The following is a 26,290-nucleotide window of genomic DNA, read 5'->3' on the forward strand; positions in this document are numbered from 1 at the left end:
ATACTGTGAAAAGGATTTTTCAAATTAAATACAGGTAACATAATATTCTGTAGTTATATTTTACGACTGTGTTTAAATGAGAGGGTTGTATAATACTCACATTGTCAAATGTACTCACTAACACCTTGGAAATTGCACACTTCCCCTCCTTTTCCAAAATAGAATCTCATTTCCATACTGAAGTCTATTATGCCATATTGGAAAAGTATTTTACTTTCTAACGGGATTTTCATAAAATTAAAAAATAGTATAATATCATGGCATTAAGATGACTTTTCCACTTATGCCCATGTAGAATTTAATCTGGATAGCAGACAGACATGTCAGAACCAATTTCCTAGACTTTTGTCTTATTGTACACGCAAGATGAATGATTACAGTATTTTACAAAACAGAAAAATCTCTGAACTTTACTAGAATTATAAATGTAATAATTAAAAATTAAAATCATAACAAAATCAAATTGTGATCTCCAACATTTATTAAAATCTTTTAAAGTTCATAAACGACAACAAAGTTACTGTAGAATTTATCGCATACAGCTAGCATACAGCAGCATGTCCTTGGTCTAAATGAAATACAAAAGATTTTAACATTTTCATACAAAGGATTTCTTTAAATTTATTAATGTGACGATATATCTTTGTTACATAAAATTTGCTACAGCAAAGTATCTTATACTTTTCTTGCACATATGTAAATATGGGTGGACAAAGACTGCATTCATTGTCAGCCTCCTAATGACGTTGTGCAAAAATGCTCAACAACCTAAACATACAGAATGTTGGATGGTACGTTTCATACTCTTTTGTAAAATGTCTACAAAGGCTTTTCTTAAAGGAGTGTCATACAGATTAAAAGGAAGGAATGCCAGTGGTTTATTTGCACTGACATTCAAACAAATACAATGGCTATGTATCAATATAGCTCATTTTTTTTTAAAAACAATTCATCCTTGTATGCATGTAAATTTATCGTAAAATATGAGTCTAGTTTAAACTGTTTAGATGTGCTGTTTTAAGACAGGTCACTGAGACAGCCAGAATCAAGTGTACAAATAAAACTACTATGAATAAGTTTAAAAGCAACCCCCCAGAAAAGTGCTGAGCCACTGATTAACATTGAAATAAATGTGTAAAAGTGCCCAAAGCTAGCACATGGTAGCAATATCTTTTAAGTCAGTTGGTGAGAGTATACAAAACATAATTAAGCCCAAATACTTATATCTGTGTGACCATACATTCTGTTTGATTGAAAGAAAGTAGGTTAGAAATGAAGACACAACGCAACTAAAATAAACCAGCTGTTGCAGTTTTTAAACTTTGTCTCTTTTCTTCATGAATGAAGTGCTGTAATTAAAAAGAAAATGATTGTAGCAGTACTCCATCCTCAAGTTTACTAATATAGTATACCAGAATAAAAACTTGGCAATAACCTCTTATTCTTAACAGCTAACAAAAAATAACCGTGTTCATCCAGCGATGCATCTAGAACATTATTTTGCATTTGCTAAACCATTTGTTTTTCACAGCTAACGGCAGAGCGCATTTTGCTTTTTCTTGTGTGGTGTTTTTTATTGTAATGGAGACCTTTTTTAATCAAAAAAGGCTCAAAACAAGGAATACACTTGGGAGCCCAAACACTGGCTTTTTTTTTTTTTTAAAAAAAACAACAAGATAAAGTGTGAATCAAAATTAATCATATTCTCTACAATACTGACCAAAACTTGCTTTAAGAGTTTAGGGTTCACGTTCTTAAAAAAGCCATTTCATACCTGCCAACTGAAATGCTGGTAAGTCGACTTGGTTAAATATGGTCCAAAATCCAGACCAGGTGGAATTACTCCCTCTCACAAGACTGTAAGCTTTCCATGGTACAGTCTGGTTATGGCAATTTACTTACTGCCTAGGTGGGAAATACACAGGAAGGAGGCAGTGACGAAAACTGCAGGGATGTAGAAAACCAAGGCACGGGGTCTAGCTACTGTCCCCTACACTTAAGCCATCCAATTAATTCTACTGAATTTTGGTCAGTCTCCACGAAGAAGTGTTTTTAAGTTAATTTAGCAGACATTTATATGGCGATAAATACTACCTTCAAAAATGCTAAAAATGTTGGCTAGGTTTAGTCTGAGCTACTAAAAAATTATTATAAACTGTAGCATCAGACACAAGACAGACAAGAATTATTGGCTGGCACAGACTAGAAGCAACATTAATCTTTCACTTCAGTCTAAATCACACTAGCCGCAACACCTTCCATTTCACTCACACAAATAATACATTATTCAAAATAAAATGGAGCATTCTTGGGTAAAAAACTACTTCATTTTAAAGGGGGAAAATGAACAATACACAGAAACAAAGAACGACAGAAACCAAAGTTAAGTAGGAAAGTGGTCTATTATTCTGTGTTACTGCACAAACAGTGCTTGCTTAATTGTGCCTAGTTAGAAGGGTTGGTGCAAACTGCACACATGGAAGATGGCAATAAAGACCTCAGTCAGCTTTGTGGAATGAAGTAACTAGGTAACTGTTTTGACATATGATGGTCTCAGCTCCACCTCATCTGTTAACAGAGTGCAAAGATCCCAATGTGAGCCCTGATGTCATCTTGTCCTCTTACTCCTACTAAAAATCAGCAAATTCTTTTGCACATTTTTCTGTTAGAGACGCACGAATATCTTCTTCTTCATAGTCATCAAAGTTGCTGGTATCTCCAGGGCCTCTGCACTTTGGTATGAACGGAGCCTCTACCTGTATTTCGGGGAGGGGGGTGAGGGGGAAGCACATGAAATGTCATTGGCTTAATACCCTTAGACTTAACATTGTGACAATGAGCATAACAACATTCCTCAAATCCTGCCAAGAAACCAGATATTATAGCTTAAAGTTGTGACACATAAATGAAGCCAGCCTAAGAAGGTGCAGGCCGAAATGTATGAATGTAAGTTGAAAAAGAAAAATAACTCGCTGACAAACATCCATAAAAGTTACTTTGACTTTAAAACAGAGTTTAGTTCTCTTCTTGCAGAAGAGGCCCTGCTCTCTTCAGCTGTGCGGTGCGGCTCTCGGCACGGTGACGGCTGCACGTAACAGTTGCACAGTCATGGTGGAAGCAGAGCAGACTGACTGCCCATCAGTCATGATCTTAAAATCTTAAAATCTCAAAAATCTTAAAGCAGTTTGGAACGCATCTCCTACTTACCAACAATCCTCTATTTCCAAATAAAAACTAACTTACTACTAGTTTAGAACAATTTGTTCTGCAACTCCAACAAAGGTTCTCCTAGGACCTAACTATAAGTGAGAAGTGAAAGCTGCCTTGAAACTACACCACAACAGAGACAAGCAGTGCCTTGAAGGAGACGCTAGAAGACCGTACAGAAAGCCAGTGCAGCTCCAACTAACGGTGGAAGCCCCCTCCTGGCACAGACTGCCTGCACATCCTCTCAGATCCATACACATACTCAATATTAGCCTTGAGGTTCAGTGCATTTCACGTGCACTGTATGGCAGCGAGCCATTCAGGCTCAGGTATTGGAACCAGTCATTCTCCAGGACCCTCTTAACTGCTGCTTCTTCAAGTTGAGGGGACCTGCAGCTTTTTGATGTTGACCTTACAATAAAATCCTTGTGTCTGCCTACAGCTTAACGTTGTCAATCTTTGTCCCTACTTTCAGCCTCTAGTCATCTTGGAAGTTAAACTGAAGATGACATTAAATGAAGATACGGGTCTGCACAGGCACATACCTGCATTTTCACTCACCAACAGCTTATGCTGGCCGTGCCCAGCTGGGGCAGGAAAAGGAGGAGTTGCTGCCAACTTACAGACACTGAAATGCTATTTTAGGGATTGGACTACTAAACTCTACCTTCACTCAGCTAGTATTACTTCAAAGCTTCAGCCTTTTAGTCTGTAACTTCTCACAAATTTCAAAATTAAGTCTGATTCCAAAATTTCAGTTATTTTAAAATGTAATCAACTGCATGCTGAAAGGAGGAATAGGCAGGGCTGGGGTTGATGAGAGGCAATGATGAAGAACAGATGGTAAGGAAAGGACCAGAGAATAAAACAGCAGGGAGAAGGAAAGATGCTCTACTGCAACAGGTCTAGGACAAACTGAAGTAGGAGGCATGATTATCAGTACCACATTCCTCTCTCATTTCACAAGTGCCCGATTTATCCACCTGTACAGAAAGCAAAATTCTGGCAAAATTATTGAGGTGATGCAAGTTTAAACCTGGAAATGCAAAGTAATCAGGCAAGTATCTCTGGGACGTGCCAAGGAGGCAGCACGGTGGGGAGACAGATAAGCCAGGCAGGCATGGCTCCAGCTGAGGCAGGGGATCAGATCGTACTGTGCAACCACAGAAATGCTCAGTGCCCCAGGCAGATTACTGATTGCGGGGGGGGTGTGTGTAAATCAGTAAATTAAAAGAGGTACAGCACAAACTAATATAAATTAAGCTCAGCTGAATTTGGGCAACACCACTATACACTCCCAAGAAATAACGGTAACTTGCTGCATTTATAGACTGTGCTACAATTACCACATGTATCCTTTTGTTCCTAAAACAACACACGTGTTTAGGTGATTTATCCTGACAGAATACAGTCTGTGTACATATCTAGCCTACAAAGCCACGTATTTACCGTTACCTGAATACAGCCTCTGTTTTCTCAAACTGATTTTCAATTACTCTCTTACAACAAAGCTCAGAGTACAAGAAATACCTTATTTACTGCAGGTATTTTAGAACACCTTCAAATGAGACGCCTCAGACTTTTTCCTATTATCTTCATTAAGGAAATTGCTAAAAAGGGATAGCAGGTTTATAGCAGGAATACCTGTTTGGCCATATTATCAGGCAGTATTTTAATGACAACTATGCAAACAGACAAAGAAAACAAGATGATCTTATCCAAAATAAGTAATTGACTGGTCCACTTATGACTGTAGCATAACTAATTATTCACATTACATTAGCTGCCAAGGAACACTACATTTATTCAATGAAACACATGCTGTGGTAACAGCCACTGTGAAAAGCTGGTATAAACCCAAAGTTTATTACTGTATTTCTATGACTTCTTAAATGATATTACAATCCATGCTGTTGTTTCAGACCTTTAGTATTACAGTATTTATATTCCTTATAATTAGAAGCTTCAGACTTATTCAGCATTAGTTTTCACAATCCTTCAGAACTAGCAATAGCTATTCTGATTGTACTACTAGTTCACATTTTAAAACATTTCTTGTTTCTTTGAAAGTAATTCTCTACAGCAGTGCATTAGCAACACTTCTTAGCGTTGTATTTAGCGCAGTATTAAAACATCTGATTTAATATTATGGGGCCTGGGTGTCCCCAAACAGCATACCAGTGAATGAAACTCAGTACATGTAAATCTGCATTGTAAACAGGCATTAAGAAAGCAAAGAACAGATAATTACAATTCTGCAATGGGGGATTCTTTTCTTAAAAACATCTATACTTCATACAAAGAATACACGATGTGTTAATTGCACCCTGTCTTCTAGTAATTAATACATTAGTGAATATTACAACAACCGTACTGTCAGTTTGTCTAGCCAAACAACTGGTTTCTTTTTATAAACTATTGTTAGTGTTTAGGTTTGGCCTTTAAAATAATGCTGTTACAGCAGCAAGTTCATGCCTCTATAATCAAGACTGTCAGCATTTCAACAACGTACACCAATTCCTTCAAATATTTTCAATTGACTCTAACCTTTTCACTAGTATCTACACATAAAACTATTTCTCCACCTGAGTTTTCTGGGACAACACTAACGAAATTATTTTAGTCTTTTATTGTTGTGTATTAAACCCCCAAGAATTCAGAGGCTACATTTAAAAGAACAAATAATTTCACAGGATTTTGCTTCTAGTAACTCACTAATCTACAGGTATTTAACTTTGACTCTATGTTCAAGGGGAGAAGGAGCTTTGGAGCTACTGGAAGACAGACCTAGATTGAATTGTTATCATCCTCATCCCTTTCCCCAGCTTTGCCTCCCAGCTCTGCTTCATTCATCCTGGCAGCCACTAATGTGCTCCCCTCTAACCAGTATGTTAATGGCTGCTCCTGCTCTGAAAATATTCCCAGTTGTCTCTGTTGCTTTCATAGGTAGGTCCTAAGTTCACAGTGCAGACTGGGCCTGGACTTTCTAAAGACAACATTACAAGTCACGTTGGTCAGGCAGGTCTAGAAAACCATTCTAAAAATGCTAGAAAAAAGCATTCAGCAGGGTTCTTCCCATTGCCGCAGCTCATGGAACTGCAGTCAACTAAAGCATAGTGTCAGAAGACAAAAAAATCCTCATTAAACACCGAGGATTGAATAGCCACTCTACATCCGATCTTGTCCCAGTCACAGATAAAGCAAGAGCAAGAAGGAGGGAGCGTACTTTATCAGAAAAAGAAAAACTGAATCACAGTCTCAGCTACTAAGAACTAGCTGGAAAGGAAAACAGACTCCTTTCTGGTGTGGAGGAGTATTTATAGATGTCACTATAGCAAGGGTTAAATAAAAAGCAAGAGAGGCAGGAGATGGCTCATTGGGAGATATTCCAGAAATAGACTAAAACACAAGGCATGTTAAGAGAACATGAAAGTACACAGAGGTCCAGGATAAAATACCAACAAGAAACCAACATAATTCAATCAATACATACCCTTTAGAGTCCTAAAGATTAAGCTACTTTTAATTAAAACTAAGAAAAGGTGAAAGTGACATATTTAGAAAAGCAAAGAATTGAACAAAATAATTAGAAATTTTACTTCAACCCTTTAAAGACCTGTAATACTCTACAATAGAGCAGGAAGGGTCTTACCTTTCTCTGATAAATGGCAATCCAATCTGTAGTTGCAAACCACTTGTGATTCTTTATGTCATTTACACCATTCTTGAGATTTCCATACCGTTTGGTCAAATCTACCTGGAGTAAATTTCTTAGAAGATCCTTTAGGTCTGAACTGAAGTGTGATGGGAACCTTACCTAAAATTATACATCCACAACATTAAAAAAAATGTACAAATTTGATTCTTCCCCCTGTGAAGTCAAACAACATTCACACAAAACAAAACACTGGGGCTATCTTCTACTCTTCCTCTAAAAACAAATCAAGTAGGAATGCAGGAAAAGAGATAAGATTATTGCTGGATATGTGTTTCTGTTATCAATAATGTTACCATGTCCATCTACCATTTTTTCAGCTGAAAGTTTCCCCATCTGAGCCGGGGGGAAATGTTAATTTAACATAACAATGATATAAAACCTAAATTTAACTTCGTGTCTCACCAACACAACATCATCTTAAGGCTTTCTCAACTATTTTCCAGGAATAAATTTTTAGATTATATTATATATATACATACACAGAGAGACAAGAGATACAGTATAGTATATATAAAACATATAAATCTATAGATACGCCCTGAAATAACAACATTCAGCAATCAAATGAAAATTCAATCTGGAACTTTATGCTGTACTGTAATCTGTTTCTGATAACTAGATACACCAACATCAAAAGTCTTACACAAATAATACAGCACTATTTGAATTCAGCACGAGTGACTTGCCAATACAACTCATTCAAACCTCGCTAAGAACCATTTGAAGATGATTCATGGGATGTAATTACATGGGGTTTTACTAGCAAAAGATCTACTGACACCACTTGAGATGGCAGAGAGAAAAAAGGGGAAAAGAACAGGCAGAAGGTTGTATCTGTCACAGCTGTAGTCTCAGCATTTGACACTCCTTACACTCAGCTGATCAGTTATGATGTAAATGCTGAACATGGAATTACTTAACATAAAAACATGTTGTGAAATCAAGAGGTCTGATAATCAAGGAAACTGCTTCAGTTTACTTGTCAATACAGCTCTATCTATATATTAATTGAATACCTAGACAGCTGAGAAGTAAAGAAATGTTAATTTTTTTAAAGTAGAGAACTAAGTGCATGAGGTAGATTAAATGAAAGACTTAAGGTTATAAAGGAAACATACTGCCAGCTGAGAACTGAATGTTGGAGTCTCCAGAGTTCACTCCCAGTGCTGTTTCTGCAACCACCCATCCATGGACTCAGTAAAAAAGGTAGACAATCAACAGTTCAAATGTTGAGCAAACTAGATACAGCTGCAAAAAATGCCTAAGTTTATTTAGTTTAGAAGATAAACATTTCTTCAATAATGTATCTTCATAAATGAATTCCCATCTATTCCTGGAGACAGCTGAAGGGTCACAGTATTACACAGCCTTTCAAAAAGCAACTGCCTTCTTGATTTAAATAAGGTCCTAGACGGGAATCAGTCTCATTGCAGTGTACCACAGGGCCTACTGAGGCACTTCCCTTCATTAGAATTACAGAAGTACGTACGTAAGATGCAGCACAGCATGGGTTTATGTAAGAACAAGGAAGAAAAGAACCATAACAAATCACATAAGCACAGAGAAACACAAAGAGACAATGCTGGCTGGCAGGAGGAACAACAGAATGATCACATTTTTGTGATGGCACACTATGAGATATTAATGAAAAATAAAAGGGAGAAGCTGGAAACACTTTTTAAAAGCTTTATATAATAATGAAAGCTGAACAGAACTTTAGACATGTCTTGAACTACAGGACTACAAAAGAAACCTGCTATGAATTATGGAAACTTTTTAGAGTTTCTCAAAAGCTGCAAAAATATTTCTAAACAAGAAAAAAGCTAGGCAAATTAAGCATATAGCTAAATAGTTGTTAATACTCACTGGATCATTTTTATCCAAGCATAAAAAGATACAATACCACAGTGTCTGCAAGTTTAGTAACTTGCATTTTAAATTTGAAGGTAGGGAACAGATTTTTAGAACTTTGATTTTTAATATTGTTGTAACAATGTTGGTATTTAAGAAGTATACATTACAAACTTTTTTCCATAAACTTTCCAAATTGCTCACTGCCTAGTAGCCAGTAAATTCTCTATCTGCTTCACACAAAAAACAGGTTCTGCAAAGACAAACTACACAGACCCTTCACTCACCTTGCCAGACACAATCTTCTCATAAATTTGAATGGGCTGATCTGCAAAGAATGGGGGATATCCAGCTGCCATTTCATAGATTAACACTCCTAATGCCCACCAATCCACTGCCTTGTTGTAACCCTGGACAAAACGATAAATATCACTGTTAGTACAATTTCTAACACAGTTTAAGATTTTCAATATATATCTATGGAATACAAAGAAAGCAAACACTATTGCTGGTTTAATACAGAATTTACAACCTAGTTCAAACCAAACTGAAGCTCACAGATTCCCAAAGCGATATACCTAAACCCTAATACAATACTGACAGAGCAGCAGTGATGAAAACGAAACATTTTGCACATTCCTGTGCTGAGTTTCAGTGATGCCTTTACACTGATGTGACAAGACTCCCTAAGTGACAGAAGTGGGCACAATTTATTTAAAATAAAAATAATTTTGTTACAGAATGATTGACACTTCTTTCAAAAGCTTAAGGAAATTTTATGAAGTGTAACAATACTTCCTATATTGTATATCATCAACTTTTTGCTTGATTATCTGCATTTCAGAACATTCATTTTCACATTTAGTAAACGAGCTACGAGAGCTTAAAAGTTTAGTTAATTACCTTTATAGGTCATTTATGATTTGATCTTTAAAGCCTGAACATAAAATCATGAGTAAATCCCATTTAGTATAGAGAAGAAAAAAAAAAAAAAAAAAAAAAAAGACAGAAAACCCCATGAACCCATCAATTTCGCATGTGTTCTCTCAGTTCTTTTACAAAGCTCAGGGCTAAGACTCAATCTTTCCAGAAAAGTCTTCTATGGAGAATTTGTAGTAGATGCATTACTATTTCTTCTGCTGCTTTAGCTACATAGGGGCAAAAATGCTGCAAGTAACAAATGTTTTCTCCCCAGATAAAAGTATTTTCAGTTTACTTCTGAAAACCTGCTAAAGGTATTTAATTAAACCACATATTAAATGCATAATTTAACAATATGCATTATGATTGTTTATCATAAGCAGTTCCATATACTATAAGGGTATTTTTCCTTTGCAAAACATGAAGGGCTACAGTTGAACAGCTCTATGATAAATAATACTTCTTCAATGTTCAAACACCACAAGTACTACACCAAACTGATGAGCGGTAAGGTTGCATGTACTTTGTGTGTAAAACCAGCAGTTTGTCATGTTTGATTTCATGTTAAGTGCCTTAAACCTGAAACACTCTGAAACGGATTATTTAATGGCTACTGATTCATCCAATAGGTGGTTCTTGTTACCTCTAGAGCTCCTGTTCCAGTCTGCTAACACTTCAAAATATAATCACTCAGATCTGCTGTTATGATAAGGATGCTACTTAAATAATCTGATTACAGATTTTTTAAAAATCCCTTTTTGCCTCACAAGTTACAAGGCAAGCCTATGTAGAAAGTTCTGTAGTTATGTGAAAATTCCTGCTTTGGAGTAAGTTTTAGTATGCCACAACAATTTACAATGTAACTGTTTACAATTATAACTGACCAGTCAAGATTTAATTTTGGAAATATCTGCAAGATTTAATAATTGGGTGATAGTTTTAACTGCATCAAATGCATGGCTGAATAACAAGACAAAGTACCTTGCTGAGAATTATTTCAGGTGCCAGGTATTCTGGAGTCCCACATAACGTCCAAGTTCTTCCTTTTACTCTTTTTGCAAAGCCAAAGTCCGTGACCTGTCATCAGAAGAAATAAGTTGACTGTAAGAACATTTCCACAAAGAAATTTAAAATTAAGCATTTTTTAAATACTTTGGATAGCTATTTTATAAACAGGAAAAATTATTTTCTCAAATCACGTAGTATCATATAGTCAGATGTACCTTTATTAGCCAGTCCTTCTGATACTTCTAATGCAGACAGATACAAAGTTTCTCATGTTAAAACGAGTAACATAAAATATGTATTTTTCCCCTGCACAAGCTTCTACTTACAATTTTTAAAAAACAGTGCAAACTACGGCTTACTTATCGCCCACATGTACTGCAATTACATTAATAATTTTTCTTATACTTTTCACATCAGACTGTTTATATTGCTGGAAGTTTAAAGAACGTGAATATGAATAAGATATTTATCTTTTCCTTTAGTTAACAAATAAATTAATCACAAAAAGGGTCAAGATATCTGCCAGTCTTGTAAATTTAGAATTCTATTGCATAACTGTATAAAGGTTATATGTAAAATTAGTGTGGGAATAAGACAACATAAGAGGTCTTCCAGTAACTTCTGATTCTGAATATCTCTGAAAGCATCACCAGAGACAAGCTTGTTTATTTGAGGACTGGGGGGAAATGCAGCAGTAACTGTATTTACAAGCAGCAAGCTCTTGGCCATTATAATTTTTTCTTCCTCTTGCCATGTTTTCTGCAGCAAGTTTTCAGAACTCTGTATGTGGTATCATCCTCTCTGATTTTTTCCTGGACTGTACTGCAGAATACATATGGAAACCAGGGAGTTACATGTGAAATTCTGGGATCAGTTTCAAGCTATCAAGTCTATACTTTGGGGATCCATTTCATTTCCTTCTTCTCTACATCACTTTCAACCTATTCCTCGAGGAAAAAAACCCTGTACCAGCAATTGTACAATTGCTACTTATACAATAACCTGCGCTGGTGTTCCTTGACACACTAGTGTCACAATTAAACAAGCCAAACTCCAAAGTATCAAGGCAGCTTTTACTTCATTTTTGGCAGAAACAACAGCAATCACAGCTGGAACTGAATGGAGAGGGTGCTGTGCTGACTAGACGGATCTGCTTCAGTCAGCAAAGAATCATTTCTGTGTTTGTGAAAGCTCATCAGTGTATGTAAGAAGAATACACTGCAGATGTGGGACAAATGGTAACGGCTTTCAAATTCAAAAAGAAAATGAAAGTTACTAAACAAAATTTAGTTGGAGCTGCAGCATCAACATATGAATGCAAACCTGTCTGTTCAGAAGCAGAAGTGAACCAACCTCACATGGGAAGAGTGACTGCTGGACCCATTATTATTTGCGGTTTGCCCACCATCACAAAACCATGCTATTGCACATAGAAGGTTACCAGTTCTGGAGGAAGCTGTTAATAGCTTAACATTAAAATGGTGCCTCCCAACCACATTAACAGAACTTTTATTTCTCTTCTCCCTACAGTGTTATTTTCTTTTCCATGCAAAATTATTTTACAGTTATAAACAACGTTAAGATATGAATCCTTTCCTCTTCTCTTGAACATTTTTATTACCTATTTTCCTGTTAGATTCTGCTATGGAGAAAGGCGACAATAAGGAAAGAGCTTCTGTAGTTTAAGGACTGCAAAGCATTGCAGAGTGCTTGTTGATGTAAACCACCTTCCCATTTGCCATTTAGATCAAAAACATGGGAGCTAAAAGGAACATGAGGAGGTGCCATGAGAGGCTGCTGCAAAACCAAAGCTGTCATTCGCAGCACTGCCATTCTGACCTGATCTCAACTCAGCTCTTACTCCAGATGTGCCACGAAGGTTAGGACTCCCCAAGGGTAGGATTCAGCTGACTGAAATTAAGTACTACAGTGTCATTGTTGACAGCTAAGCTGGTTATCCTGAACTACTTATATAGTCAATGCACAGAACCAGACATTATAGGACACCTTTCATCTTGTTCTAGGGCTGATGTATAAAATAGGTCAGATGAACAGAGCCATATAATCACCTACTTCTCACCGCAGACCCCAAAGGAAATCTTGACAGCTCGCTCAACTGCCCACAGCTCCATTGTGCATACTTAATTTTAGTCAGAGGAAATACAATCAAATGGTTTTAACCATTACTAAACAGCAGGGCACGTTAATGCTCCCTTAATACAGGCTAACATGCCAACCAGCTTCAGACCATTTATTCTAAACACATTTGCTAGAGTTACCTAACCCTATACTGTAAGACGAGACTCCACTCCCTAAATATATGAAGAATATTCATACCTGGATGTATCCTTGCTGATCAATTAAAAGATTTTCAGGCTTTAGATCTCTGTAGATGAGGTCTAATGAATGGAGGTACTCAAATGTTAGCACTATCTGAGCTGCATAAAACCGTGCATGTGGTTCACTGTGAAGAATTAAAAGAATATTAAGTACCTCAATGCTATGCTAAGATACTGAAACAACCATGTAACTGCCAGGGCTAGACAAATCAAGTATCTTTTAGCTGGTTCATTTACTGTGTAGCAAGAAAAAAAAAGCAAACAGCAAACATTTTAGAATTGATACACTCATTCCCTAAACTTAAGTCTTGCAGCTAAATACACATGCAAATCAAGATGACCATATCACACAATATAGAGCTTAGATTTTAAATTTTACTTTGAGAAAACATCATCAATTTTGATGACAATTGCATAGGAATTCCAAGATTCTGTCATGCATATATCATGAATGCTTGCATTAACTGGCTGAAAAATAAGATTATAATTACAAGTTTTTTGTTGCATGACTAGTTCAAGTCCACTGAAAGAGAGGTAAAGTAAATGCACTTATCCCTTCACAAATTTTCCTTCAATAGTAACAAATTTTATAAAACCCTCTTCCCAAATCAGCAACATAAGCTTTTTTAAAGGAACTGTGTCATTAATACTCTTACCTGAACCTTCCGATTCTTCTTAGATGTGAAAACATCTCACCACCAGGAACATACTCCATTACCATGTATAAATTAGAATTGTCCTAAGGAAGCATATAAACACACAAATACATATCAGGCATGGTATAAGTCTCTCTAATTCCTACATAGAGTGTATTTTATCAAAGAATGAAAATGAAAAATTTTAGCCATCCAATGACCTTAACAAATACAAAGCAACATTGGTAGAAATTCTTGAAGAAGTGCAGACATGTGAGAAAAGGAGCATCATATATCTCAAGAAATCTTCTTAAAAGTAAATCTGAATAAAGATAATTAATGAGCTCTTGATACAGAATAGTAAGTGACCTGATGGAAGACAGGATAAGATGCCTACTGCAAGACAAGATCTTGCAGTCCTAAAAGTTCAGAATTGACAGCCTGAGGTATTCTCGTCTCCAACACCCCCAGCCCCAAACTTCAGAACTGTGAAGATTAACGTAGAACACATTTGTTCATTTAAAATGATATTAAAAAGAAACAAAATAACGAAGAAAATACATAGAGGATACATAATCGCACTCTACATTAGGAAAATACTAATTTGTTTACAGACTGACTAGCACATACTGTCCCGAAATTAGAAGTTAACCTCAAAGTTCTCTCCTTCACAGTTAAGACTGTCTTAATGACAGGCATATATACACACCTTATTTAGGCAGATATTTATATACCTGCCTCAGGTATAAATCTCAAGTAAAAAATCTGCAAAACAGTTTCAATTTACCATTTCATATATTGTTAGAGAAATGCATCCTTTGGTTTCTCTCAAAGACAGAATGATGCCAAAAAGCTCCCTGCTGTACAAAAGCCAGGTTCACTCCAAAACAAGGGAAATCTCTAAGAGGTTAATTTTATTTATTTATTTATGTATTTGGAGACGCCCCTTCAGTCATCACCTGTTGAATTGGGATGTGTGCAACCGTGCACACAAGTGCAGGAACCCTTGCTCAAGACCTAGCAACAGTGTCAAACAAAGCATCTTTGAAAACAAAAATACTTAAAATCTTCTATACTGTAGAAGTTAAAAGTTTTAATAGCTCAAGTTTGAGCATGAACTTCCCTGAAATGCAACACAAATGCTTTCAAAATTACCTTAAAAGAATACTCCAGTTTTACAAGGAAAGGAAAGTTCACTGCTTGTAATATTCTCTTCTCATTCAGTGTGTGTTCTATTTGCTTCAGTTTGACGACCTAGGACAGAAAAAACAATCTTCAGTTGAAGTATGACACTTTATAGTTGTTGATAAATTTTTCAGTGTAAAACAATCAGCTGAAAGTAAGCTTGTAACTTTACAGATAATGAAAAACCTTATGGATTACTAGTACAGCAACAGTGCTGGGAAAGGATTAAAAAGTCTAACAACATTTTAAAGAGTAATACTCATGCAATATGGTTTGCAGAGTGTTTCTAAATACATGCCAAGTATAGGAATCAGTAAGGAAAACATCTACATTTTCTTAAGTATTGCTTGCACTTGTAATGGAGATACTTTTGCAGCAAGATGACAACTCAGTAAAATCCATTTGATCTGTGCACCTTTTGCCAAGAAAGGCAGGAAATTGTGTCAGATGTTTAATTATGAATTTTGTTATGTGTGAACAGCAGTAAACTGATAAATAGTTATTTTACATAGCTCACGTATTAGTGAGAAGACTAAGGAGAATACAAATTCAAAATTTCCATTTTTATAAACAATACCTACTTCTGTCAGACCTTTCAATGTTTTTTGCTTTTCTGCTTAGCAAACAGCTTAGCAAAATTGTTAAAAAAAATTGTAATAAAATGCTACCTTCTTGGAATCCATTATAATGTTAAGTTGCTAACAGGGCAGTAAGTGGCAGATTTCTGGTAAATGCTTTTTCAGTAATTAACAATTGTTTTCCTTGTGTTAAACCCCAACACTGCATAAATAGTTTTTTTCCACTTTACTTAATCCCTGTTGCACAGTTTATCTGTATCTCATTTTGAGAATGGCATGACTTCCAAGTAAACTTACTTTTTCTGCCTGCCCCCTGCTGAAACAAAGAGAAAATGTACGAGCGATCAAAACAAGTCTCTTTTTAGATGTTCAGAAATAAAATTGAACGGCTGTAAGTAACAGATAAGCAAGATATGTTTAAACACATTTCAGTCAGGGTTGGTGTAACTTTTAGATGCAAAAGGTAGTACCTATTAAAAAAACACTACTGTTTTGAAATAGACATCATACAATAAAGAGTGTTTTAAAAATATTAAATCTCTTTTGAACCACAGATCTTTAGGGACCAAACAAAAATTTTGCTCAAATCAGCTCATTTGTGGGAAACATGCCGCTCATTCCTAGAAAGCTATGGTACTGGAATTATCTCAGCCATTAAAGCAAACAAGGTTTTAGTTTGATATTTTGAAGCATTCTGCTGCAATGCTAGACAAGACTTCACCACCCTTCCTGCATCTTTGGCTGGTTAGATACTGGAGGGTGATGGCAGCAGTACCCCAGACTGAAGCTGCTGTTTAACGCTTTGTAGCATCAAACTGGACGTAACTCTGCACAGCCTTGCTCACATTTAAGCTCAGGCTCAGGGCACGTCCAGTGCCAGCTTCCTGTAGATCAAATGATATCTGGTAATAGCAGATTCTCCAGCAGCTTGTTTATGTCCGAGCTTTTGTTAACAAAAATTTTTTCCCCAAAACCATTACATCATGAAACTAGGAGCAAGAGCTCTACACACAAAACTGCTGGCTACATCAAAATCTATTTTTTAATTTATTTTTCGTGTCCTGATGAACCAAGTGTAAGATTGGATAACAAAGGGACACACAATACACTTTCTTCTCTTGTTTCAAGTAAAACGTAAATGAAAAATTATAGGCGGCCTGCATATTGTCTAATTTCAGACATCTTATGTTTTCTATAATACAGGAAGTGATAGAAATACACTCTCCCTAAACCATCTCCTATTTTTTGATCAATTAATACACGTTATTAATATAACACTAATATATTTCTAATAGAACACAGATATATAATTATATATGCTAAACTGAGTTGAAAAAATGTGTTATTTCATAAAGGAACACTTCAAGAATTGATTATAGACAAAACCATCAAATTAATTAATAGAAGACTGACACCTGAATGGAAACATCTTTAATCCTGTGAATCTTTTACTGCAAGTCCACTGCAATCATTAAAAGTGCGAATTCTTGCTTTTACCAGATAATTCTATAACTATAACTTTCCAAATTATTTTAGACTAAGAGGCAGCAATGAGTTTAATGAATTATTATTTTTTTAAATTCTCAGACTGTTGTTATGGCAGCTTTCTGAAGTAAATTGCTAAATTGCTCCAGTGGAGACAAGGACAATTGACAAGGACTCATCTATTCATGAAAAAGGGTTCAAAGAAAAACATTTAAAAACCTGAAATTTGATGCACCCCATGCAGTAGTGGGACGCTCATCATACCTCGTGTTACAGCAACACTCCGTGCAAGATGCCACCAACCATACCGAGGTAATGACAAGGTAAATTTCCACATGGGTGAAAATGGTCTGGCTGTCTTTCAGTTGTACTATGTTGGAAAGTCTTTTAAATTTAATTGGGATTTTTATTTTAAAATAATAGTTAGAAACCATTGTTATAAGAGAATGCTGAAGTTGCAAAGATTTGAGCTTTTCCAAGTAAAAAAATAATCCCAGAATTGACACTAAAAGGCAAGTCTTTAATTAAATGACACACTATTCAAGGTCCAGGAACCCAAATCACTTGTAAAAAATATGGGAACTGCAACTCCAGGAAAACAATTTGATTATGTCACTGCCATAGTTTCATTATATAAAATTACTGAAGAATATAATAATGCCTAAGTGCAAGAGCCCACATTGAGTCAATGCCGACTTTCATTTTGTCAGTTTCTGATTATTAAGTTCTCTGTGTCAGATTAATGTTTTCTTAATATGATTTTTGTTATACATCAGCAAACTTATGTATAGTGCCTTACAAAGTAAGACTGACTCTTATATCAGGGACTTTAGAATCTACTAATCTAAATAATGTACTTCTGAAAAACTTGTCAAAACCATTAAAAACTAACTGTACTGATGAATTATTCCTTTAAAATACTTCTTAGCATTCTGGAAATCTATTTTATTTAAAATTTAAACTTTATCACATGATGCAGCTTACAATCTAGGAGTAATAAGCTGCTAAAAACAATCAGGCTGGAGTAACAATACAGATTCAGACTACACCGCTTAAGTTTTCAACACAGAAAATAACTATTGTGTGACAGCTGTTCCGAGAGACACACTACTGTTCTATGCAGTTACTATAGATGCAACAGGATTATTACACAATTATGCACACAAAAATAGTACCTCATGGGATCAAGAACGGAAAAGAAATAATTCATGCAAATTATTTAATAAATTGTGGTTCATAAGTGAAAATTCTGAGAATTTGATCCAGAGAGTCTTCCAGAATTCTGAGCTACCCTGGAAAAGTTTACTTACTTATTTTAACTACAGCATTACGTTTTGCATTTGTCAAATAATATATAGGCCACCTTACAAAAGCTAAGCAAAGAATCTAATTGGTAACATTTTATTAATGCCTTGGATACTACTTCCAGCCTCTTCAGCTTGCCGTTTATGTTATTGGTGGTTGTAAGAATTCTATGCAAACCCAACAATTGAATCTGCTATAAGACAAAGTCAAGGGTTTAAAAGTATCACCAGTATCCAAGTGTGATAACCAAAAGCACAGTAAGTGCAACACAGTTTAGCCACAGTTACCAGATCTTTGTCTACATCAAACTCTTGTACCACAAAACCCACCATAAATTACACCAACCTTCTGTTTGTCCAGTATCTTCATAGCATAATACTGCTCTGTGGATTTATGTTTCACCATCATAACTCTCCCAAATGATCCTGTTCCAAGGGTTTTTTGCCTCTCAAAATCATCTAGGCCAGCAGTATTCTACATGTACAAGGATATAATAACATAATTTACAATCCAATACCCAAAGACAATTTTAACTGTATAAATTGAATTTATGAAAGAAAATTGAGTGAAACTACATTTATTGAAGACAACTATAGCCAACTATACTGTTGTTATAATTTCATGCCTGTCAATTTTTAATAAATTTTACATTACTTCTAAAACAGAAAAAGACTTAACTGAATTGTATCAACATTTCTGTAATTTATCCATACAGATGACACAAGCTTAGTAAGAAACACTTAGCAGTAAACAGATCATGAATTCAACATACAGATAAATAACCCCCTCATGCTTCACAAACAGGAATATTGGAAAATGCAAAAAACCCCAAGCTCTAGAGACAGTTCTACATGTGATTTGTCTAGAGACCATATCACTGAGTAAATTTTCTCAAATATTCATTACCGTATCTTTTCAAATGCTGGTTTAAAGACAACCCTTCCCCAACAAGCCAAACCCCCAAGTTCAATTTTCAGAAGGTTTTTCTCCAACAAGTTCCTTAAACTACCCCCAAGCCTTATGCAGTAGGCTCAATACCCTTAATTCCCCTTAAAACCATGTGGAAAATTATTAACAGGTTAAATTACAGACGTGCCAATGCTTATTGTTATAAAAAGCCAGCTAAAGCATGCCAGTAGATTTTGAGTCTTGTCATGTTGATGGTGAACATCACTCAAAGTAAGAGAAAGCTGTTGTTCAGTATGAGCATTTCATCAGCTCAAATCTGGAGAAGACCCAGGAGTCTTTGCTGATGAACTTCAATGACAAAACTGACATTAAAAACTGCATTAAACTTATTTATGTTTTCTGCACTGCTCATTGCAGACTAGTAACACACTGATAACATTATAGAAAAAATGCAACAGGGAAAACTATTGAATGTTTAAATGACTGATACCTGAGGGGGGCTTTCCCATTTTCTTAAAAAGTCTTCTTTGGCTTTGGCTAGGAACTCTTTCACTGAAAACACACACAAAAAAAGCACATTTTAATTAATGGAGATGCTTTGTTAACAAAATATGTAAACTTTATTATCAACTTCTTTCTTCAACTTGTAATATTTCACCATGTATGAAAGCAAGCACCAATGCCTCTAGAACTTCTACAATATCTCCAGGTGATCTTTATGCTTTCTGGAGTAACTACATCATTCTACACAAATTACTTAAACTAAACCAGCTCTAATAACTCACAATATTGTATACGCAAGCAGGCTTTAAGGTGATGCAAGACATTCTTAATTTGACTGGGAAAAAACATGAACACCTGACATATACAAATAGCCATTCCACAAAGTTAAGACTATTTATTTATTTTTGTAAAATAAGTTACATTTTCTTTCAGCTGATTGAGCGTAATGTCAATCTCATTGCTTTTTCCCCTCATCACCTTTATTTAAAGGCTGTTTGCAAGCTCAAGTAGCAAATGAATAGCATTACTGCAAAGACAAAGCACAGGGCTACAACAACACTGCACATTAGGCATGCCCAGAGTCACAGAATATGTATTTTAATCTCAATTTCCCACTGAAATTGAAGGAATGTATAGTAGCAGAATTCTGGATGACTGTTCAAAATGTACACCAACATATTTTGTTCCAATCATCTTTCAGATAATTTTTTTTTTCATATCACGTATCAGCCAGATCAATGCAGATTACTTAATGCACAGTCAAAATGGGAGGTGTTTCAGACATTGCCGTGGTTCTGAAAGAGTAACAGAATCAAAAAGAAAATATCGTACTGGCTTTGTGTTCTCTGAATCATTTCACATAATACAACGATAATAACAGTGGATGTTCTGTACTATGATGTTCTGCCACAAGTAATTTATGAAAATACTCAGCAACAGGCCAAGATTATTCTGGTCTGTATCTAGAAATACACGTTTTCACAACTTTATTTTACCTTCTGATGGTCATAAAAAAATTAGGTTTCTAAGGGGCTGTAAACAACCATCTGATTAATCAAACTTTTCTGTACTCTTCTTTTCAGAGAATATCAGTGTCTACAGAGGGAACTTTTAAAAAATTCTCTTCTACTACAAGTACAGTTACAGCAGCAGTAAAAACAATGGCAGCCCTGGAGAATGCTGGTCTTGCACTTTTTTGTTTTTCTTCCCCTCTCAAGTGAGCTACGGAATTCAACTATCACAAAATACTCAAGGGAAGTTTATGGCTCCCACCAACACTGGCTCTGATGGAGCAGCAAACATGAAAATTTCAGAAAAAATGTCAAAAAATTCTTGTGGACTTCATGGTTAGAGAAGTGATAGCCACCAAGTAATTTTGCTTTAACAGAAACTAGCAATATCATAGGAGGAAGAGATTTATTACCCTAAACTTATGGTTAAGTAGAGTAGGAAGAACACAGTTTATATCAAAGGAACTTTTAAATTGGTATTAAAACTCACTGAGAGTTGAAAGTATTTTAGTGGGCAATCAGTAAAAACGTTTGACATATCCTGTGTGGGGAAAATATTTCCATTGTTTTTAATTTAGGGGGGTTACTCATGTAATGACTTTTAATGATCCTAATTTGGGAAAAGGACAGGATTTCCTGTGGCGTGAAATAATTTCTCGACACAAAAAAGGGAAGTTAACAATGTCCAAATTAATGCCTGATGATCCTTTTTCCATTAGGAGAACAGAGATGACTTGATAAAGTGATGACTACTGATAAAAGTTTTTAAAACATCAATTTATGTCAAACTAGCATGAGCTCTTAATGACAAGGAAAAAACCCTCAGATGATCATTAAGATTACCAAAATGCGAGCCTTCAAACTTACGTGGCTGTAGCTTAGAAATTAATGTTAACTTTAACACTGTATAGCACAACCAAAACATGAAATTGGTCTCATTTTCTTATGTTATTACAGTACATCTTAAATATCCCTCATGCTAAATTCATTGTTCATATAAATAAATATTTTAAATTTCCATGTTTTGCACTGAAATATAATTATTCAGTATTTCTAAAAATGACATTTACATGTAGTCATCTTTGTTCTACTTATAGAATAAGGAATGCTGTTTGTGGAAAATGTGACCCAACTGGAAACATTCAGATTGTGGAAGCAGGAGAAAAATCTCTCATTACTAGAATATCAATAAGCCACAAGCTCTCCTTCAACAAAACTTCAAAATAATTCTACTTCACTTTTGCTCTTTTTTCTTGGAAAGCAGCACTGAATGCGTATTTTCAAAATAAAGCTACCTAATGGTGCTCATTTATCTTTAAATCACTATCTTTTAAATATGATTTAATGTTCTGTGGCATGTTTCATTAGAATTACATTTTCTTCCTAATGAGAAAGTGGGTCAAATTGTGCCTGGTTCTCATTTTCAGAGGTCGCCTGGGCTCCTAACACCAAAACACAATCAGCAGGTGATTTAAAATATAATTTAGGCAACTTAAATGCATACACTTCAGTCACTTCTGAAAATAGGACTTAGAATTCTAAGCAGGAGAAGTACTTTTGAAAATTCTCTCTCAATCACAAGACATTAACTCTTGCTACAGGAGAACATTTGATTTCTACTTTTCAGGTGCATAATCAAAATTTACAACAACTGGATTGTAGTGGCCATTGGTATTATTGTGATGATGCAAACAAATAGGTTTATTACATGATTAGACTTAGAAATTTCCTCAAGTGCACATTTTTAGACACCTTACATTGTGACTATGTTTGCTTTTCTAGTCTTTTAAACTGTTTGTAGCATCTGTGACTTTGGGCACTAATGAAGGAATGAGCATACCAAAAGTCTCTATAGGTTCCCCAAGGGTTTGCAGGAACATTCACCCACACAGATGAGATGATGAAGAGAGGAAAGAAAGAAAAGAAAAAAAAAGAAAAGAAAAGAAAGTTTTATGCATTTCCACAACAAACACATAGAAAACACAAATACATTCCACCCTTTCCCCTCCCCACTCAAGAACAGGCCCTGTAATAAACCAGCCCTTTCCCACACAGACAGAATGAGTCATGCTAAGTCACAGAATATTTGAGCAAAGAAAAGAGAAAAAAACCCAAAGGAAGCTAAATTCAGTATGAAAAAAAGGCGATGCATCACAGAAATAAGCACAGCTTACAAAACTTCAGGAGATCAAGTTGGCATCTTTAATAATTAATCTATTCCAAGACACACACATCCAAGGAACTGTTGCTAACAAAAGCATATCTATCTTCATCGCAGAATGCTGGAACACAATAAAACCTGTAATCGGGTGATCTTCCCACTACTTAGCACTTTGTTGCAAAAGACAGCATGTGTGAATTGCATGGCATGTGGTGGATAGCACAGAAATGGCAAACAGTCTCCAAAAAAAAAAATAAATAAAAAAATCACAATCAAATTTCAGTCCTGTTACCCAACAGCAGCCACAAACCCCCCTGAAAAGTCTAAACTGCACAGCTGAAGTTGCTGTATACAAACTGGAATGCATACAGGAATCCTGTATGGTCACCATACAAGTATGATTTAATTTTGTAAGACTGTGGAAAAAAAAAAAAGAATCCAGGAAAGAGATGTTGATATATTGGTTCCCATAAACACTGAAGAGCAAGGATCACTCATATATGGCTCAGCAAAGTGAAGATGAGGGTGCAAAGAGTGTATGCAAAGACCAGCAAACAAACCCTATTCCGACTGGTTTCACTGGTACAGCAGAAGTTGGAGTGAAGGAGGCTGAAACTAAAGGGGGAAAAGCTGTTGCTCAAGAAAGGAAGATGCCGGAAGGAGAGAGCAAAGCATGAGTAACAGCACTGGCACGAGGGCCACAGCCGTGGTCAAAACAACTGGACGCGTCAGGAAGGACAGCAGCTGGAACTGGGGAGGATGCACCAGTGATCCAGAGATCAGGTAAGCACAAACACACAGTGCAAGCCTAGCTCTTCATGACCAGCAAGCGCAATCACTGGAAGAGGAAGCAAGTTTTAGGCAATGCAGACATCCAAAGCATACAGTAGAATATCTGGGGAGATACGCAAAAAGGTATTAAAAAGTCAGGTAATGGCTGAAGAGTCACAACTGGAAGATTTCAGGCAGTTTTATTTCTTCCACCTGCTTCAGTTCAAACCCTGGTCAGAAGAAATGCTACAGGTACACCCGCAGCTGGACAAGACACAAGCTATCTTCTTGCTTATCACAGGTGGCATGGGACTTGGCCTGTGGAGAGCTGTACTCGGAACCAAGGCAACATGATGGTCAGCAGGAAAGTCTGCTGGAAGAGATTTCTAAGGGAAGGGGAACTCAAGATCCAGAGGTTCCTAGGTAGTAATACCTCCTTCCATGGCAGTAAATACAAAACAAAAAAAAAAACCCCAAACATGAAAAAAATACCACAAGCAAAAACAAAAATCCCCTGGACCCACCCCCAAACAGCAGGGGACAGTTATCTTTATCGATTAACTCTTGTATGGAAAGTCAGCAGGCTTATAGAAAAAATGGTTAACAAAGGGCACAGTACTCATGTACTATAAAGAGTACCCTGGCCCGAAACACACTTTAAGAGCAAGTGAATCAGAGGAAGGCACCTGAAAAAAAAAAGAAGGGTTAGGACCTCTCAAGCTGCAGGGGTGCAGTGACAGCAGAGGGAGAGGGGTCACAGATGGAGAGTCCTGAAGAGTTACCATGAATTACTTTGCCCTTCTCCCACCTCCCACAGGCACTGTATTTGTTATTCTCAAGCACATCTCCCACAAGAACCAGCGAGCCAGAAATATTTACTGGGGGGGGGGGGGAGGGGGGGGGGGGGCGCGCGGAGAGCACGGGGAAAGTATTTGGATGGCATTCATGGCAAGAAAGCAACAACTAAACTGATTAAGTCTAAACGTTGGGCACCACTACAAACGCCCATCTGCTGTGCTAAATGCCAATCTCTGCTTGGTATTTAAAATGCCCTTTATCAAAATACAATTCAATTTTTGTTCCAAAACCGTAATATAATCATTGGAAGTCTGTAATTAAGTGGGCTATTTCATTAAAATCTCCAAAAATAATTTAATGGAAAAGTGAGTATGTATGAAGATATTCTGGTAATTATATATGTATATTTCATTTTTATAAAAACAATTACAGCCTTTAACATTATTGAGATGTACATAGATGCCTCAGTGAATCCTGTGGTTATGGTACCACATTTCAGAAGCAAGTGAGAAGTGTACAATTCAAATTCTAAGTCCCATTCTTAGACCTTCAACTTGTCATCTTAAATGTCTTTAAATTTCTCTTTTGATTGGCAATTACAACATCATAAGGCTTACAACAAGATTTCTCTGTGCTGGTAAGTTTGAAAATGAACACAACTAACCGTTAAATAATATACACTCAGAGGAAGTAGTGTGAGCACCAGTTAACAGTTTAATAGCTGGGAAACACTTCAAAACACAAACTAAAATGGTAGCACTGAAACAGACCATCAGCAAGAACAAAACACTTTGTTTCTCACAATGTGAAAACGGTGGGGAAAAAAACTCCAACGTGATATAAGCCTGGCACCGTTCAAGTCCATCTTGTGTTAACACTGCAGTGAGACACACTGGCCCTCCCATGAAAAACTGACCAGCTATGACTTTGTCTGGTTTCTGCTCTAAGAGTTGCAAAGTCAACTACGGTTAGATTAATAACTCTGCATCAATTTAATATCCCATTTATCAACCTTTTGACTTTGAGAGCAAGGTTTTGATCTCGTATTTCTGTTTAAACACCAATTATGATAAAAACAGGTGATGCAAAGCAAACTAACTTACCAGCTGCAATGGGTAAGAACCTTCCTTCAGTTAAAAAAAACCAACCCACAAGACCCAGAACATATGGAGCAGTTCTGAAAAAGACATTTGTTGGAATATAAAACCTTAAAGTTCTTAGTAATGGAATGATCACGTAAGAATTAACAACTGCATAAAAGTTTGCTATTAAAATGGAAGCACTAATAATCTAACTGCACACTGCAAACACTTCTATGGAATACTGGGAAGGACTGGTAAGAAGTGGAGAGGACAAGGGATTGGAAAAAACATGAAGAAAAAAGGGAGAGGAACGGGATAAACAATAAATTAAGCCCAATTACAGCTGCACTGCCTAAAGACTAGAAGAAAATACTAGGATCCGATTTTTGGGATAGCATATTCAAGAACTGATTTACAGCATGCAGTAAGTGTAAAATACAAATTGTTCTTATCCATTACAAAATTACAACTCAAAATCTGAAAACAGGCAAAATCTTCTTTTAATCCCGTCCACAATTTTGAAGCCTTGAGCTAGACAGTATTTTGTCAGTTTCATAAAAGCAAATCTGCAACAGTTAAGAGCTCTGTAAGTAGCCCAGCTTTTTTTTTTTTTTTTTTTTTTAATTTTATTTTAGTTTTCAATGCTACAGGGTATAATTTTAAGCTGTAAATTAAAGCTGAAGTCTTACTTAATGTTCACTTCTTTCCTTGGCTGGCAAGACAGCAACAGCCTGCACAAGAGATGTGACAGATTTGGACAAACCCAAACAGGAGCCAGGTTTCCAGCTATCAGAGATAATACCTATTCTTTGTTGAATTCTGA

The 26,290-nt window shown here is 36.1% G+C and overlaps 1 protein-coding gene across 2 annotated transcripts in view; it reads right to left on the reverse strand.

Moving 5' to 3' along the window:
* Nucleotides 1-463: 463 nt before the first annotated feature.
* PRKACB (protein kinase cAMP-activated catalytic subunit beta) overlaps nucleotides 464-26,290 on the reverse strand; it is a 75,059-nt gene continuing 49,232 nt past the window's right edge. For both annotated transcript variants that reach the window (XM_055724570.1, XM_005445507.4), the window contains exons 2-10: nucleotides 19,632-19,693; nucleotides 18,578-18,706; nucleotides 14,835-14,933; nucleotides 13,701-13,783; nucleotides 13,043-13,169; nucleotides 10,679-10,774; nucleotides 9,064-9,186; nucleotides 6,860-7,024; nucleotides 464-2,756 (exon numbers count right to left, since the gene is read on the reverse strand). In XM_055724570.1, the coding sequence (XP_055580545.1) occupies nucleotides 2,631-2,756; nucleotides 6,860-7,024; nucleotides 9,064-9,186; nucleotides 10,679-10,774; nucleotides 13,043-13,169; nucleotides 13,701-13,783; nucleotides 14,835-14,933; nucleotides 18,578-18,706; nucleotides 19,632-19,693 (1,010 nt within the window). In that variant the 3' untranslated portion in view covers nucleotides 464-2,630. The remainder of the gene's footprint in view (nucleotides 2,757-6,859; nucleotides 7,025-9,063; nucleotides 9,187-10,678; nucleotides 10,775-13,042; nucleotides 13,170-13,700; nucleotides 13,784-14,834; nucleotides 14,934-18,577; nucleotides 18,707-19,631; nucleotides 19,694-26,290) is intronic.

The sequence above is a fragment of the Falco cherrug genome, chromosome 12 (genome assembly GCF_023634085.1).
Source record: "Falco cherrug isolate bFalChe1 chromosome 12, bFalChe1.pri, whole genome shotgun sequence".
NCBI lineage: Eukaryota > Metazoa > Chordata > Aves > Falconiformes > Falconidae > Falco > Falco cherrug.